Source organism: Myzus persicae, unplaced genomic scaffold (genome assembly GCF_001856785.1).
Source record: "Myzus persicae strain clone G006 unplaced genomic scaffold, MPER_G0061.0, whole genome shotgun sequence".
In the NCBI taxonomy this organism is placed as follows: Eukaryota; Metazoa; Arthropoda; class Insecta; order Hemiptera; family Aphididae; genus Myzus; species Myzus persicae.
This window is the reverse complement of record NW_019100825.1, coordinates 298,053-317,225: the sequence shown is the minus strand read 5'-3', so window position 1 is coordinate 317,225 and position 19,173 is coordinate 298,053. Positions and strand designations below refer to the sequence as shown.

At 26.3% G+C, this 19,173-nt stretch overlaps 1 protein-coding gene across 2 annotated transcripts; it reads left to right on the top strand.

The window, feature by feature from the left end:
- The first annotated feature begins 275 nt into the window (after positions 1-275).
- On the top strand, positions 276-17,136 carry LOC111026312 (tyrosine-protein phosphatase 99A). 2 transcript variants are annotated; one of them, XM_022304369.1, is made up of 14 exons: positions 276-775; positions 2,984-3,169; positions 6,649-6,938; positions 7,020-7,282; positions 7,428-7,714; positions 10,503-10,717; positions 13,408-13,533; positions 13,595-13,761; positions 13,845-14,133; positions 14,199-14,370; positions 14,981-15,111; positions 15,175-15,446; positions 15,900-16,035; positions 16,100-17,136. In XM_022304369.1, exons 1-14 carry the CDS (start codon positions 664-666, stop codon positions 16,286-16,288), a joined length of 2,835 nt encoding a protein of 944 aa, XP_022160061.1. In that variant the 5' UTR covers positions 276-663; the 3' UTR covers positions 16,289-17,136. The 2 variants fall into 2 exon arrangements, with proteins under 2 accessions (XP_022160061.1, XP_022160060.1); XM_022304368.1 differs by having other exon boundaries at positions 664-775; positions 7,410-7,714.
- The last annotated feature ends 2,037 nt before the right edge of the window (positions 17,137-19,173 follow it).

Genomic DNA, 19,173 nt, shown 5'->3' with positions numbered 1-19,173 from the left:
CGGCGGCGACCAGCACTATATACATGGTATATTGCCATTTATGTGCGCGTGCGTGAGATTGTGTAAAACCACCGTTGCCCCCGCCGCGCCGGCGCAGTTACCTCGATCCGCGGCATCGTCGGCGATGGCGTTGATACTTGATAAACTGATAAGCTATCGTCGTAAACACTGCGGCAGTGCGGCAGTGCGGTGGTGTACGACTGTGTCCACATTCATAATAATATTATAATTCATAAATGTATTATAATACCTATATGAACTGTTTAATACTTAAATATAATTTGTCTGTGATTATAACTTCTACGTTTGCTAGCGATTACGACTCCACGGCCGTAAATCGTGAACAACAGTAGTAATAATTATAAGCGCGCGTCGCCCGGTTTCCTTGATGCATCATATTGCCGGTCCGTCGTCGTCGTTGTCGTCGTTTTCGCTGCGCGAACCGCGTCGTGTGCCGTACGACTACAACTGCAATAGGAATTAGGAATAATGACGTGCTCGCCCGCGCCGCGCCGTCAGTCGGTCGCTAATCGGCGGATGCGATGAACGCACCACTGTTACCGAAATCAGAAAGGCAGTGCAACAACGACGGTGCCATCGTGACGGTACGCCACGCCGCGTCGTGAACGCCCGCTCATACCGTACACACACACCGTCCAGGAGATGTGGATAGCAACATGGTGTCTGAGCTTCGTCTTGTTCTCGTGTCCCAATTGCCTGTACGTTTGCATCGGACGGGCAGCCGCCCAAAACAAAAGCAACTGCGATTCTCAGGGTAAGTCCACGATGTGCTGTAAGCAAGTGTCTCTCACCTTAATGTTCATAATATTCGCGGTCCCGGCTGGCGGTCCCTCGTCTTGCTCCCCTATAGCTAAAATAGTGCTTTGTTACGTCCGCATCTGGCGGCTTCACACACGGTTCAAACGTTTTGCCAGTTTTCAGATTATCAACCAACACTGACTCATTTTATTGATTTTGCTAAGTAATTTCATACACTCATTTGAGTACTTTTCTCTAACTGTACCCTGTTAATATGGTGGTTTATTTTTCTTATCATATTTATGCCTAAATTTGAGGAGGTCTGCTGTATCAGCTCAAGTAGCAAACTGTAACTACCTTAAGATAGTGATTACCTATTTTAATATTAGAGACCCCTTGTATAAACAGATAAGTACAGGCTCACTACGGGATGCTCTTATGGGGCGGTTGCTAAAGGTTAAAAAAATTGTTCTCGATATAATAATATAATACTTACCTTTTTACTAGAATTAACTTTGAATAATATACCTATTATTTTTATTTTATTTTTGCAAACAATTGAATTATTACTGAGTCACGTATAGGTAGCACATATTATAGTTTATATTCATGTTTTTTTAGTTCATATGCCTCTTAGTTTTATTTATAAAAGTGTAGACCATAAAATTATCTATACAACATGATAAAAAAGTATTTGTGTATAGTCTTAATGATACACTGCCGTAAATTGAAGTTTGTTAGTATAAATAATAAGTAGGTAGGTACTATGTAGCCCACTATATAGGTATTTTTTTCTGTTTGTTAAAAAAGATCTTCATTTTTCAATTTTTTTCTATTGATTGGAGAGAGAATATACTTAATGATCTTAAAAATTATATAATTTTCAACCATCTATGTCCTTTAAGCTAAGCTTGTGTTGGAGATAGAGGTACAATTGATGTACATGAGACATAACATATTCAGTAAATTCATTAATAAATTAATTTATCTAACTTATTTAAGCTATTGCTTGTGGAGTCAGAGAATAATATTAAAACATACAAATATATAGGTAGTATGTAATTGTATAATTATTGAAATAAAAAAAGTGTTAAAATATTATTATAATAAGATTATTAAACATACCAAATTATCAAGCAAAGAAAAAAAATAGATTAAAAAAGAAAAAACATTGTTTTACAAAGATAAATTTAAAATGTTGGTAAATATTAGATAAACCACACGTAATTATCTGGTTCCAAAAATAATCATTTATATTTACAGCATAGAATTTCAAATAGAATTTTTTTTTAAATTTTTTTTCGTTCTTATTTAGCAATACATTAAAATGAGCCTGGATTCTAATAATCCACTTAGGTCTAAACGACTGATTTATTTACATATTTTAATATTGTACACTTTATTTTCTGAATTAAACAACTAAAAACTTAATAAAAGATTTTTATATATGTATCTTACTGGCTAAATACCTACATCTATAGAGGTATGTTTTGTGAATGCTTTTAAATTATACCTAATTGTTTAAACAAATCCTTACTATTTATTTTAGTTTACTTGAAGTGTGATTACAGTCTCTCATTAGTGAAACCATGCATATTATGTCTAAAATAAGATTTATTTATTGAGAAAATCATAAACATAGTTCCTTCTGTATTTATAGATTAGATAGATTTCTATCACTAAATTATTTTTGTACCTTCATGACTCAAACCAATATAAACCTCTATCTTGAAAGACTTACACAAGAAAAGTAAACTATCTTATTTAAAAAAGATAAACCATAATCTAGATATCAGTATTCAATAATATACTAACATAATACCTAAAGGATACATTTTGTACAGTTATTATGAATACCTACCACACAACACATATTTATATTATGTACCTAAATACCTAATTTAAAAAAAAAAACATTTTTCAGTTACATATAAAATTAATACTTCTACAAAATTTAAATATAGACTTAATTTTTATTGGAATATCAGATTTAATTATTTGCTTATGAATTTATATCTTATTTAAAAAAATAGATAGGTGCTCTTGCTGAGTCAAATTTATGTATATTACCCGGTCTATTACCTATAAACTACTTTGATTATGTAATAAGAAAATTCTTTTATTCAGAAATAACAAATTATAACTTAATATAGTATTATTGTGTGTATATTAATGAAATAGTTTGTATTTAATTGTAATTGTGAAAATATATATATTGTTATAGTAACCAAAAGCAAACCACAAAATTTAACTGTTGCTAATGTAACCAGTCGATCAATTACAATAACATGGCTTGCACCAAAAGATGGTGAGGATGGAATAACCAATTACAATCTTTATTATTCCTATGATAATAACACATATGCAAAATTATTGGCAAATACACACATATATACAATTATAGATCTCAGTAAGTATATAACTTTTTTTATAATATTTTAAACAGACTATTCTTAATTCCATTATTATTTAGTCATAATTTAGTATTAACTATTAATTAAAATAATTATTGGTCTTCGGAATTTACCAAAAAATGTCTGAGTAATAAAAAGTATTAGAGAACCAAACTTCATCATTTGGAGTCCTATCTTGAGCAGTGTAAATGGAGATTCATTTGATAATATGAAATTTCATTTTTTTCAATTCGAAATCATTTAAAAATTTTTGACAAAAATTGGTCACCAAAAATGGAATTTTATTTTTTAGGTGTTCTTATCATTATTTAACTTTGCACTACTGTGATAATATTTGATATTATAACCTGTGATATTTTTTTTAATAGTTTGTTCATAATGGTTTTATCTTTTATATTATAATACAGTAGTCGTGGTATCGAGATAATTGATAAGTACCCAATATCCAATAACTTAGACTTTAGAGTATTTGTAAATTATATAATGTCAAATATAAAATTTCACATCTTTTTAGTTTTAATTGTCTTTGGTAAAAGTACAATAAATTGAAATGTGTAAGCAACAACAAGATTTTTAATTAAATCTTGAAAATGTTTGGGTCAATTTTTTAAAAGTCATACAAATTTATAATTTATAATAAATTGAATTTATTTAGAACGAAAGATACTATAATAATATAAATTCTAATATATTTTTTTTGAACGGATCTGCTTCAATTAATTTACATTTTTTTCTACTTCTTACTTGACAGAATACATTTCAACTATTTTTTATTGATAAGATTCTACAATATTACGTAAAATATTTGAGCGAAAATGTTGTGGATATTTATTGTTTGATTATTTCTACTGTATAGATGATTCTAATAAACTGTAATCAATGTTCACAAAATCATCGCCATTTTATACTGTGACTTTGGATTTTTATTAATTTTGATATTGATAGGTCAATATATTTATTGGTACATTTTATTTTATTTTAAATTCTAAATGGAGCAAGCAGTATGTTTTGGTCTTTCGATGAATTTTTAAAAAATTTTCTCTTAGAACATAAAGATTGCTGCAACTTCAACATTGATAATGGTTTCTGGTATTATAATTTATCAGTGAAAAAAATCACAAAAATAGGGGGAAAATATTTCAAGGAATATTTATGTAATGCTAATTTTAGACCAAATAGATTTTTGTTTTTGACCTTGTTGTTTGAAAAAAAAATAATCATAGGGACTTATTATTTTCATTAAATATTTCTATCCACATTTTCTGAAAATATAATTTTCAAAATATTTTGTAACTTTTTAATGTTTTAAACAAATTAAATTTCAACTGTTTAAAATAATTTTTGTTTCTTGTCTTAAAAAATCAACACCTAATTAATTGTTTTTTTAAACAGTTTAAAAATTCAAAAGTATAGTTACAATTTTTTATAATATTGTTTGCAGTTAAAATAAATGTAATGGTTTTCCATTAAACAATATAGTTATTGAATATATGATTCAAAATATATTAGAAATTTGTAACATTCCACTTTTACTAATATTATCATTTTATGTATAAAATAAAATCAAAATATTATTTATATTTTTTAACCATTTATAGGTTATTTACAGTATATTCCACAGCTGAAATGTTCTAATTTGCTTAATTTATTAGTTATTTTTAAGTTTATTTTTGTTATCAGGGTTTGATAATTCAATACAAGGTTCCTCATAAGTTTTTACTGAAATTTTTAATTACAAATACATGGGTACAATATTCTTTTTAATGTGTTTAAAATTCAAATTTTGATCAAATTAAATATTTTTGTTCTCAAATTGTTTGTGATGTTTTTGGCAAAAATTAATTTAACTTACCAAATCAAAAAATACTATGTTAGGAAAAATATAATTTTACAGAAATACATAACTCTACTTGGATCTGATTCATTCATCTCCTTCTCTCAGAATTGTTTTTTGTATTCAATGATATGATTTAATCATGGAATTCACATTTAATGCATTTGTTACTGTTAACTACTTGTAACATAGGACACTCAAATTCTACCATACAACAGAAGTAAATTTTCCAATTTTTTATTTATCGAATGTATTATTGCTTCATATTATGTTGTCTACTCAATTATTTCTATATTTTTTTTTATATTTTTTGTTGTAATATTTCTAATAATTGTTGAATCTGAAAATTCAAATTTGACTTCTTTAAAGTTCAACCGGTATTTAAATTTTACATAGGTATAGAAATAGACCTTAACTTATCAGTTTTCAGATTGTTCAGATTTAAAAAAAAAAAAGGATGATCCAAAATAAATCCTTATAAGCTATAAATGCAATTTTAAAACCAATAGATTTCTCGTTGTTTTCTTTATTAAAATATAAAGATAATTTTATTGTGATTACAGTTTAAAATGTGAATGATTCTTATCAAATATATTGACTTATATATTAACCAGTTTGTAGAACCAGTAACTCCTAAACTTTATAGTGCTATTTCTTAACATTTAAGATGTGTATTAATCAAATTTTAATATTTAAAGAATCATCGACCAAAACAGTTTAGGAACGACTGCAATATACGATAAAGAGATAACTATTAATGAAAGTATTCATAGCTTTTTTTGTCAGCAATATCTACTTTTCTTGATATTCAAATTTATTTAAATATTTTTATTTTATTCATAATTATTTCTGCTGTCCTATACAAATAATATGATAACTTTTTTCAATGATAAAAAATTGAACTGATCATATTTATTTTACTTGTTCTTATGTTAGAATTTAATTTTTAAATCACAATGTTGAAATTAGAAGTCATATACAGAACTTTGAAATTCTAAGTGCCTACCTTCTAATGATTAAAATATAATAAGTATTATTTTTGTTAATTAATTGTCCAAGTCATGATCATAACAACTAATTAACTTAAATTAAATAACAATTAATGCATCTAATACATAAATAAACAATAAACATATAGTGAAATATATTACTCTTTTTTAAATTGAATGTACTTCAAATCTTAAGAAACTTAATACTTGTGTTGTCTGATCCCTTCCCTTTCCTTTTTTTTTATTGAAAGTACAACACCTCACATAATATCCTTAAGAACTTTTGTTTTATTGATGTGTGGATTAAGTGTATAATAGATTGGGTTAGATGATATTTCTTGACACTTATTACTAGGGTTTGGTTTTAAACAAGGGCGTAATTTCAGTTATTTTACTGTTAATGCCATAATTTTTGCCGGCCACTATCACAGGCTCCTATTTTTAGGGAAGGAGCCCTTGTGTGTAGCTAGGTTATTTTTTTAAATAAAAATATTAATATAAGTATGGTAATACAACAATTTTGAGATGATACATTTTGTTATTGTAAATTGGTACTTATTTATCTAATTATTTATTATTATAACAAAATGTCTAATCTCAATTATATGTGTTTAAATATTTTTTTTATTAACTTACACTTGTAAATTTCTAGTACCTTTCACCAAGTATCAAGTACACGTTGTAGCCAAATGCGAACAATTTATAAAAAGTGAATCTTCAGATACAATAATTCAATATACTGATGTTGATGGCCCAGGTCCACCAATTATAACAAATGCTTCATGTGTACCAGGAACTAATGGTACATCTATTTTTTTACAATGGACTACACCTCAAATATTTTATAAATCAGTGGATGAATATATTATATATGTTTCGGATACTTCTGATATTGTTAAGAATTTTAACATTTCATTACCAAAAGACAGTATCAATTCAAATGTATGTAAATTATGGGCTTTAAAATAGCATCGCGACATAATACTTGATTTAATTAATTGTGAAATTATTATTATTTTATAGCATAATCAATACATTGTTCAAAACTTAACAGACAATACCATGTATGAATTAAAAATAAATGGAGCGACAAATAGTTTCCTAGGTAATAATTTAATAGAAGGTCAAGCATCAGAACCTCGATCAGTCTACTTACATAAAGATTGTGATAATGATAATACTTCAAAAATTAATCATAATTTAATTGAAAATACAAAATCCCTTTTGATTGGTTTATGTTGCGTATTGGGATTACTCTTTATTGTAGCTGTTGTTTTATTTTGGCAGTAAGTATTTATTTTGTTGATAAACATTATAATATTATATTTAACACTTGAATATTTTTATCACCATAGCTAACAATATGTGTGATTCTTTACATGTAACACATAAAATAAATGTTTTGTACTATAGATGCCATCCTGTGTGTAGGGTATACTTTCATGCTGCTTATTATTATCTGGAGGATCCACCATTTGTGTCACATACTGTACCAACATTACCAAATTCTGATTGGTGGAAACATAAACAAGAATCTCATGTTGTAACAGTGGACGGTTTTGCTAGGCATGTAGCTAGTTTACATGTTGATGGAGATATTGGTTTTAGCAAAGAATATGAAATTATTCAAGAAGAGTCTATGAATTTTGATTTTTCAACTGAATCATCTCAACTACCAGAAAATAAATCAAAAAATCGATACCTCAACATAGTTCCCTGTAAGCAAATAAATTATAAATAATTTTGCTACTGTAATCTATTCACATATTTTGTAATGATAGTCTAAGAAAATTTGCAAAGAGTATTTGATAACAGAGCGCTCAGTTGGTCTAAGTCCTAAGATGATAGACCAATAAACTAATTCTATTTATTGGCATACCAAAATTTGTAATATTTCCAGACAAAATAATTAATATATTTCAGTTTTCTTTTACATAATTTGTCTCATTGTTTTATTAATTTTTGTTTACATCCCAAATGAGCACTCTATTTTCATATACTTTGATATATATGTTACGGATAATGTTGACATAATCCACGGATTTCGGCTAAGGTAATTATGTAGCCTTGGGGAAGATAATGAACCCCACTGAACGGGTCAAATAAATATTGTTAATTTATCTCAGTGATATATAGGTAAAATATATGGGCGTTATATAGATTTAATCTTAATTCAGTGGAATTTTCAACATAATTTTAATTATTAAACAGTAAACACTACTAGCTTTGGTGGACTCATTAGTTTGGTAAGCTTGTTTTGTCTGGGGTTCTCTTGGTTTGGAATTACACCTTAATATCTTATTGTAGGCTTCCAATTATAAAAATAAGTTTTTAAAAGTAAAAGTCAGTTGCATGTTTGTGTATCTGTTGAAAACTAACTGTATGTGTAGTTATCAGTACTCCTTACTTGTTCTTCACATCATGGGAAGTCCAAGTATCCACCTATTGCAGACTTTAAATGGCATTCCGATATAATTGCTCCTATCTGTAGTGTATATTATTTTTTTTTTTTTGTATCAAATAATAATTAATACCCTTGATTTCGATTATTGCATTTATTATTCACTGTTAATATAATGTAATATGTTAATTGTTTTAGTCAGACACCTTTTTTCCTTGAGGTCGATTTATAATTGTAATTTGGATTAACTAACCCTTTTAACAAAACAAATTGTAAAAAAAATTGTGTTAATGGTCCTAAGTTAGTATTAAATTATTCAGAATTCGGTTGTTTATATCAGGGAATGATAAGTACTCTCTACCTTCCAGTACTAAATAAATGAGTGACCTTGAGCCTCTGACTGGGTGATGGCTAAAACTTGATAAAAAAAATTATAATTAAGGAGACGTCATACCACTCGTACTTTCATATTATACTGTCTTTGTCTTACAGACGTACAACATATCAATTTTTTTTGTTCACCTGTTTCTATAGTGTGTTGTTAATTTTGACAATTTAATGTATTATCAAATTTTTAAGATAAGAACATTCTTTCATTGGTTTTTAACGATATTATTTTAATTTTTGAGTGAATTATGAGTATGTACAATATTTATGTTTGAAAATACTTATAATACACTTAAAATTAAAATATCGAAAAAAACCAACGAGAGAAAACGATTAACATTTTATTTAAAAGTTTGATGATAGGTTTTTGACATCATTGTTTTTTCTGATGAAAAGTGAATCTGGTTTAGTTAGTACTTTTGTGGGGTCAAAATTAAAAATTCTTAGTAATTTTTGGAAGCGTCGGAAAAAACAAAAATGTCAATTTTATTTTTTAGATATAACTCAAACTACTAACAGTAGACACTTGAAATTTTCACCAGTATTGTCCATACATGATAACATTTTTAACATATTTTGACTCATATTAGCGAATAATTGCCATGAAAAATTTTGAAATGTTGTAAATTATTTTTAAGTCAGAAATTCATAAGTTTCTTTTCATAGCTAACATTGCAAATTGTAATAAAAGTTTCCTCACTAGTTTTCTACCATTATCAAAAAAAAAAAATCAGTGTAAAGTTATGCTATTTACATAGCCATTGGATAGTTTCTGTTTTTATTAAACTTTTTTTTAAAATTATGAATTTTGATTATATATACAAGTGTGCTAGGATGACACAACGTCCTGCTCAGAATCGTTTTTTGTATGCAACAATTTATCATTGAATTAAAATATAACACATTACAATGACATGCTTGACAAGTACTGCACTGTGCCACGATTATTGAGGGTGCTGGAGGTGCGGTGCACCCTCTGAAAGACCCTATTATTATATTTAGGGGGGGCCCAAAATTTAACTTTCACCTGGGCTGATTTTGATAGTTGATAACAAAATTATTTTTGATTACTTAATAAATGATATAACCAAAAAAATGTATATAGTTAATTAACAAAAAACAGTTGAAAGCTAAATTAAAAAGATTTAAAAGTGACTATACTTAATATTGTAATACATACTGTTTCTATGTACAATAAAAATGTACCAACTTCTAAGCGGAGCCTCCACTGGTTTTGTTCATAACTTCACGAACAGGCGTCCACTATTTTATCACACTGTACAGTGTCATTTCTTATTTGTTCTTTGTTAATATTAACTTCCTGGCTATTACATTATTCAGCAAATTTCATCATATTATTTATTTTTTATTATTTAATCCGCGGACATAAGCTATTGGCCGGTTATTTATTTAAATGGGGTTTTAACTGTTTGGGAGGATACAGTTGGTTTGGAACAAGTGTATGGGTGGCGAGATTTTCCACAAAGAACCTGGGTGGTCACTTATCCGGGAACTAGTAGTACCGGCCGTGCTAGCACTCGGAGCACATTTGTGGCTGAAGCTAAATAACAAGTTACTAATGTCATCATTATTCGTAATATATATACAAAATGGGTTTTAATTTATACTATTTAACAAACTTATGTTTATGTTTTTTTTATAGTTTTTGCTTAAAATTTTGTATTAAATGACTTTTATGATAATATTTTAATTTACAGACGACCATAGCAGAGTTAAACTTCACATTAATAATATCCCAGGAAGTCATTCTGATTATATAAATGCTAACTATATTGATGGTTTTGAAAAAGCTAATGCATACATTGGTACACAAGGACCATTGCCATCAACAATTATTGACTTTTGGCAAATGATATGGGAACAACATGTTCATGTTATTGTGATGATAACAAATTTAGTGGAACGTGGTCGGGTAATATATTTTAAGAAATAGTATAATTAAAATTTGTCTTAAAATTAATTTAAAAATGAAAACTATTTAATTGTTTTAATTTTAAAACTAAGTATTTTAACTACCACAATTTTTTTTTATATATTCTAAGAGAGTTTCCTGTCAAAAATTAACTTAAAATCATGTGATAGAGATTGTTTTAAGTTTGTTCTTCATAAATAACTGGAACCCCCAAATTTGATTTATACTTTTTAAAGATATTATGTTTTACAACATTAAACATTATTATAGTTTTAAATATTAATATTCTTAGCATAACAATATCGGTTTGAAAACCAAACACCCCAAATTCATAATTTCAACTTCAGACCATACTTAAAAATAAGCCATCCTTTTTAATAATATGTAACCAAAGTCTTACCCTCTATTCATGTTTTATATTTGGAATACTACCAGTGACTGGTATTGTTATTTTTAATTTTATAACAGCTTGTTTCTAAGATAATAATAATCTTATTAAGTTCACAAAAGATATAAATAATCAAGTTGAACAATTGTGTTACATGTTTTTTGATATAGAGGTTCAGTAATAATTAAAACTACTTATAGTCTGATCAATAACGAATTTATTAAAATTAAAATCTACAACTAAAAATACTTAAATTTTTTAAAGTACATTCTTCAGTGCAGTATTCAGTCCTTTATTAGGGCGATATATCGTAATACTTGGGTATCAAATTTTTAGTTCATTCAAAGCTTAGCACATTTTTTCATTATGATTGCGTAATATCATTATATATAACTTGCATGTTTCAACTACATAAAAGTACCATACCACTGACTTAAACTAGTCTGATACCACTAGTAAAAGAACATCAAACTTACACGTGTTGTATCCATCTTATAAACAGACTACATACCAAATTTGTGTTCAGCAGTTTTAATTATGTGCTTTTAGCTTTAGTATTACTAATTTGGCCTATTTTAAAATTTTAAGGTAAGAATATTATTTGTGTTTTTATTTGGATTTTTACAATATTTTGATTGTTAAATGACTAATAAGTGCTTTTAAATTGTATTATACTACATATTATTTGCTTAAAAATGAAAATACAGTTAAAACCAACTAGAGAACAAATAATGATTTAACTTAAAGTTTTATGATCAGTCAATTTACTCAATATCAATATTAAAACTATAGACCAAGGTTGGTTCTGCCAAACTTAGATTTGGTTTGCTGTTGTACTTCTGTAAGACAAAACTGTGGGTGTCTGGGCATGTGCATCTTCTTATGACAGGATCACAATGTTAATCAATAAACATTTGATTACTTACATCTTACCAGTATGACAATGATGAACTCAGTATTATTATTATTGTAATCTATATTGTGTAATTGTTGTCTATTTGAGATATGGATGTACTACAGAATATTAAAAACTAGTTGGTGCACGTGACAATCAAATAACAAATATCAACGTATTAGAACGAAAGACCTTGAAGTAGTGAAAATATTAAAAAAAAACTTCAATATCTAGGGACTATTCGGCATCCAGAAAAATATAGTCTACTTCAATTAATAACCCAGGGTAGAATAGTTGGAAGGAAAAATAGATAGGTATTATCACAGTTATTTGATACGCATCCTACACTCTTTATTTCATCTATGTCATAGTTCTCAACTTCTTTTTGGTTGTCAATCATATAAAGAAATGTATAGAAAATAGAAAAAATCAACCAATTAGAAGTGGAGAACTACAACATAGGTTGTAGATGAAGGAGATGTGCGTACTGTACAAATCTATTATAACTGTGATGATACATTTTCTCATAAGGTGGTTCAATACATCTACGGTATTATTATTCAGAACAACTATTAATAAAGATCAAATTACTTACATGATTTCCAACATTTGTTACTCAAAAAAGAAGTTATATTTTTGGCATACTGGTAATTACTAGTATTTTTTGTTTCCTAGAATTTCTTGATTTGGTAATTACCGAAAATACCTTATACATTTATATCATAATGATTATAAACATCATTTTTAAAAAAAATGTAAAATCTTCTTGAAATAAAACACTTCTAAAGTCATCAAAAATACCAATTACTGAGCTATGGTAATTTCTGTTTTTCCGGCAGTAAACAAATACCAAATACCTGTATTAAAATTTGAAATGCCCCCAGCCATAACTTATATACCCCTAAATTAAATAAATAAAAATAAATAATTAGAAACATACTAATCTAGTTACGTAAAAAGTAACTGTGTTTCAGTAATTACTAAGTAGTTGTATACATTAAATTACTAAAAAATTCCTGACATAGTAAATCATATTTGAAAAACAAAACAACTACTTTAAACTAGTTAACCAACTAATCAGGTTTTATGTGAAGCTTTATTGTACACAAGTATTCCTTAAAATAAATGATCCAACTGTGAGTTTTGAATACTTTTAGAAAAATACAAATGTAATAAATGTAATACATACTAGTTGAATCTGCACTCCTTAAAGAATATATTAATGACATAATATATTATTAATAATCAAATATTGGTTTTGATTCCTTCAAGATTTCCATTAAAATATTCTGTTTAATATAATGCAATTTAAATTATAAAATTAGCAAAAAAAAAATGAATCTATTTGTTTTCATCAACAGTAGCTCAAAAAAGTTTAATTGTCTTATTATTTGTTTGTTGTAATAGAGAAAGTGTGATTTATATTGGCCAAATGAAGGTATAGAAACATATGGTTTTATTCAGGTTAAACTATTAAAAGAAGAACTTATGGCTATGTATACTGTTCGTACATTCCAAGTGCATCATACACGAGTAATATTATTATATTTCACATTTTAAAAATAAAATATGTTTAAAAAATTTATATTTCTAGGCTAAAAAGAAAAAAAATGTACCATTAGGTAGAACTATATATCAATATCATTATACTAATTGGCCCGATCATGGTACACCAGATCATCCTTTGCCAATCTTAAGTTTTGTGAATAAATCAGCTGGTGCTAATCCAGCTGATGCTGGTCCTATTGTTGTTCATTGCAGGTATGTTAATAAACTTAATATTTTAAAATTTTATTTCAAATTAAAAATACTGATAGATGATAATAATTAAATTTTTTTTGTAGTGCTGGTGTTGGTAGAACTGGTACATATATTGTATTAGATACTATGCTAAAGCAAATTAAAAGTGAAAAGGAAGTAAATATATTTGATTTCTTAAAGCACATTAGACAGCAAAGGAATTTTTTAGTTCAAACGGAAGAACAATATATATTTATCCATGACGCTTTATTAGAAGCAATAAATTGCATGTATTCTAGTATTAATAGAAAAACCCTCACAAGTTATCTTCAAACTGACATAAACGATTGTAAAATTGCATCATTTGCCTCAGATTTTGAAAAACATTATAAGGTTTGAATAATACAAAATATATTTTAGAAAAAATAATTTTGAATCTACAATTTTTTTTTTATCAGATGATAACATCATTTGTCCCACAAGAATATTTGTTATTATCTGCAAATAAACCCTTTAATCGAAATAAAAATAGATCTCAAGAATTTGTTCCTGTAGAAAATTCTCGAGTGCACCTAACACCAAAACCTGGAATTGAAGGAAGTGATTACATTAATGCTTCGTGGATAATTGGTAACTATTTTATATTCCACTGAAATAATTAAATATTGAATGAATCTAATGACTTATATTGGAATTGGGTATGTTGACAAGTTAACTGAAATCATAATAAACTCACATAAGTGTAAAGAGTTTTATTAGTTTTCTGTCTTATGTGTATAAACCTGTTGAAACGACATCTCTAGAGCATTATGTACGTTTTACTTTTACCATGACTTAAGGGATTATATTTGAAAATTGATAGAATTCTTAAGTTATTCTTACAATTTACACTTTATAATATTCTAGATATTATTTATAATTTATTTATTTAAGCCTTTTTTTCGTAACTCAAACTTTAATTATAGTATGTGCGTAACTGTCTCTGGATAGGCAATTGGATTTCTTAGAACTAAGTAGTCTCTTTTCATAGTCTAAATTAAGAGACCCATCCTCCAAACCGGGCAGGCAGAAACCTACTGGTGCCCAAACAAAATTCTTAACTGTCGACTTAACTAGACCATACTACTGGTCAATACAACCCACATGGAAAAAAATTATTAGTTTCGATTTGAATTGTGATCATGGAAAATGTTTCTGATATAAGATTGTATTACTTAAATATCATACTATCTATTTTCAGGATTTAAGCGGCTAGGGGAATTTATTGTTACACAGCATCCTCTAGAAAATACAGTTTTAGATTTTTGGCAAATGCTCTGGGACCACAATGCACAGACTGTAGTAATATTAACTGATATGAGTGAAGACACGGTTTGTTATTTTTACTATAGTAATTTAAAACTAACTAAAATATACATTTTTATTATACTATAGGACTCACTCATTAAATTTTGGCCTGTGGACTCTGATACAACATTAGATAGTGATAATTTCAAAGTTAAAAGTGTTCAAGAAGACAAAATAGGAGATGATTATGAAACAAGAGATCTTGTCATTCAATCTGTACAAGATGATTTTATGCTTCCAGTTAGATTAATTCACAGTAAATACTCTGTGAGAGAATTATCTTCATTGATTAAATTATTAGAAATAGTACAAATGTGGCATTTAGAATACCAAAATGGCCCCATTGTTGTAGTGGATAAGTGAGTGTTTGTACATGTTATAAATAAAATAATAGTAATGAAAAATACCATAATTCCATTATTTAGTTACATGATTATATTATATTTTTCAATTTTTTATTAATTTATAAAATACCAAACGTAATGCTAACAACATTTATAAAAGTACTTTTTCGAATATTATTCTAAAACATAGTTTTACAGTTAAATATGAATTTAATTGTGTGCAAATAAGACATACTATACGAAGTATCACAAAAATATTTATACTGCAGTCAATTATTCAATTATTATAATTTATAATCAATGATTCTTGATCTCAATAAACTTAAAGTAAAAATATAATCATGATGTTAACCTTTAATATTTATTGTTAAGTATCATTTTTATGTATTTTAAATTTAAAATATTTACTATAAAGCTATTAAAATTTAAAAATATTAACTTGCTTATTTAAATATCATTTTATTGTAGATTTGGTGGAACAGAAGCAGCAATATTTTGTTGCTTAACAACTATAGGTAAGCAACTACAACATGAAAATGTAGTTGATATATCGTTGTATGCTAAATTGTACCATAATCAAAGACCAGGCATTTGGAAGGATATAGTAAGTTAAATTATCAAAAAACCATCATGTTTAAGCGTACTGTTTATTTATTTATTTTGTATAGGAAAATTATTTATTATTATATCGGGCTTTGGAACTTATGTCTGGAGGAAGCTGCTTTAATGTATTACCATCAACTTCAATTACCAGTATAAATAATGTGGCAAATGGTAGTCATAGTTCACTCACTTTACCAAATGGAAATGCTCTTTCACCAAATAAACAAAATGGAGTATTAATTTCTCAATCATAGTAATTCATATCCAGTATGTAGTTAAAAAGTAGCTGTTAAGTAGTTTAACTCAATCACAGTGTTGTTACATTAAACAAGTCTAGTGTCTTTTTAGAAATTGTATGTTTAAATTCTTTAGTAAATTTATATCACAATTAACCTTCTGTTAATTCATCTGAATTTGAAATAAAAACAATCTTGGTAAAAAAAAATTAACATAAATTAATAATTATTATTGGTGATTATAAAAATTAATTATCATCAACATTTTGAATAATAACTAACTATTTTTAGTTTATAATTGCAATATATTGAATAAGGTACTTAATTACTGATTTACCTGCATATTTACAATCTTCGTTTGTATAAACGACACCAAAATTATTGATATTAAAGACTAATATAATACTAAGATATCACACTAGATACCTAAAAAAACATTTCACAAACATCTTCTTCATTCAAAATGTTGATCACCTCGCCTTTATTGTACATTGAGTTGTGTTGATTAAATTTGTCATGAGAAGATTGGTATTTTTACTTTAAATATTTCAACTAGAAAAATACCCTTTTACTTCCATTAACCTTACCTGATTTCCAAGATTTCTATCAATTTAAGCAATTTTATACATTTGATAGATAAATAACTTAATCATTTTTTTATGTAGTTCTTTATTATAATCATAAAAAATAATTTTAACTATTTACCCATCATTCTTGTCTTACGTATTATTTTTTTGTCTTCTAACACCAGTGACTAATGATCAAAAATTGTGTAATTTTTATAATTTATAATTCACATAAAAATACAAATTAAAAAATAAAGTAATTCTGTTAATTGATAACTTAATTTAAATCTTGTTTTATTCAATGCTAAGAATATAATATTAATGACCCAACAAACAAATGTATTTTTTAGTATGAATAAAAATGATGCTATTAAATATTTGTGATCAATTTTGGTATGATGCTATATTATGTTATTATAAATAATATGTATATTTGTACATAAATTATTTTTTTATGTTTTTGTTGGATTTAATTACATAGATGTACAGAATAATATATATGTGCTAATATATGTGTTAACAAACTTTACATCAATATACTGTATAGGAAAATACTTCTGTGGCGGCCTTTTGCATATATTTCTTTAGCATTTAACTTAGGACACTCACATTTCAAAAGCTTAATACTTTTTCAAAATATTTTTTTTATCTTTCTTATCCTTTTTAAATTATTTTACTTTTTTAAAAATCTTGTTCATTTTTAATTCCTTAATCCAAACAGAATATTTGTTAAAGTACTTTGACATATAAAAATTGATATTTGGACAAGTAGTTTGGTTATTAATTGCCAGATTAGTTAATCACTATATATTTAACTAATGAATAGTGAGATAATGGTCCCTTAAATATAAAATAGTCACCCATGATTGGTCCATTAAATTGTATAAACCTTACCTTACTTAACCTAACCATTAAATAAATAAATTTTTCATTCAACCTGGCATATCAGTTTATAAGTATTTGAAATTATAACTAATAAACTTCTTTTCCAAAATTTGGTTTTTCTAGATCTAAGTACTCAAACAAATGTAGTTAAAAATATAATTTTTTCCAAAAATGTTGTTTTAGAACTATTTAAACTTATGTCAAGATATATTTTCTGAAATAATGAGTGTTTTACTTTATATGGACCAGCGGTCTCTTTATTTTACCCTTTTCGAAATAATGGTTTATATATTTTTAAATCTTTATTATTTGTACTAAAACTAAAAAATGTCTTATTATTATTGTATGTGAAATGTTTAGATTGGGTATACAATATGTAAATATACATTTATACCATAGAAAGATGAACATAATAATACTCAAAAATATATATCTAAATTTACTACAAGTGATTAGTTATGTTTGATTTAATATTATAAGTTCACTTCATAACCTAATTACAATTTTTCCCCATAGTTCATTTATATTGGCACTTGAACCATTAAACTAATATAAAATAATCATCATTCAAATTTCTTCAGTAATTCCAACCAATTTGTTAAATTATCACACTACTAATTATATAACACTTTTATACACTATTAATTATATAATTTGAATTTAGGTAATATGCCAATACTAAATTTAAGTTGTGTACCATACATAACTAATTTAAATTTATTATTGATCCTATGTAAATATTTCAAATTATTATAAAACCATTATTCTAAACTAGACATATCTAATTATTCTTGTCAATAAAAGAAATATTGTGAGACACAATTGGATATTTTTTTAAACATATTCATTAAGTGATTCGATTTTCAAATAATTTTTCCAGTTATAAAAATCTGTTATTATAGTTAAGTGTATGAATTTAAAATACAAATTTTTATCGTTTTGTAAAGTTGTATTAAAATTATTAGTTATATTGAATATTTTTAACTAGTATTCATAATTTGAATTTCAGTTACTGTTTATTTATGTAATCATTTGATATAAAAATAATTTTCAAATATTTTTGTATGGCATACATTTTGTGTAAAAATCTATTACAAAATATTTTAGAATTTTTATAATTTAACCCAATGTAGTAGTTTATTATTCAACAAAGTTGTAATAACTGTTAAAGGCCGCCAAAAAGTATTTTGTTTGTACATATTGCTATTGCATTTTAACTTACTACCATATTCTAATTTCTAATAATACTGTACTTATACAATCATTTTATTAGCACTATACAAATTTTTAAAATAAGAAAATAAGTATTTTTCGTACTCAATTTTATATTTTGACGTTTATTACCTGCCTAATTTTAATAAACAATAACATGAGACATCAACCACATTTTTCTCAACTATTTTTAAATGTTTTACTTGAAATTATTAAATCTAACTACTTTTTTTAAATATA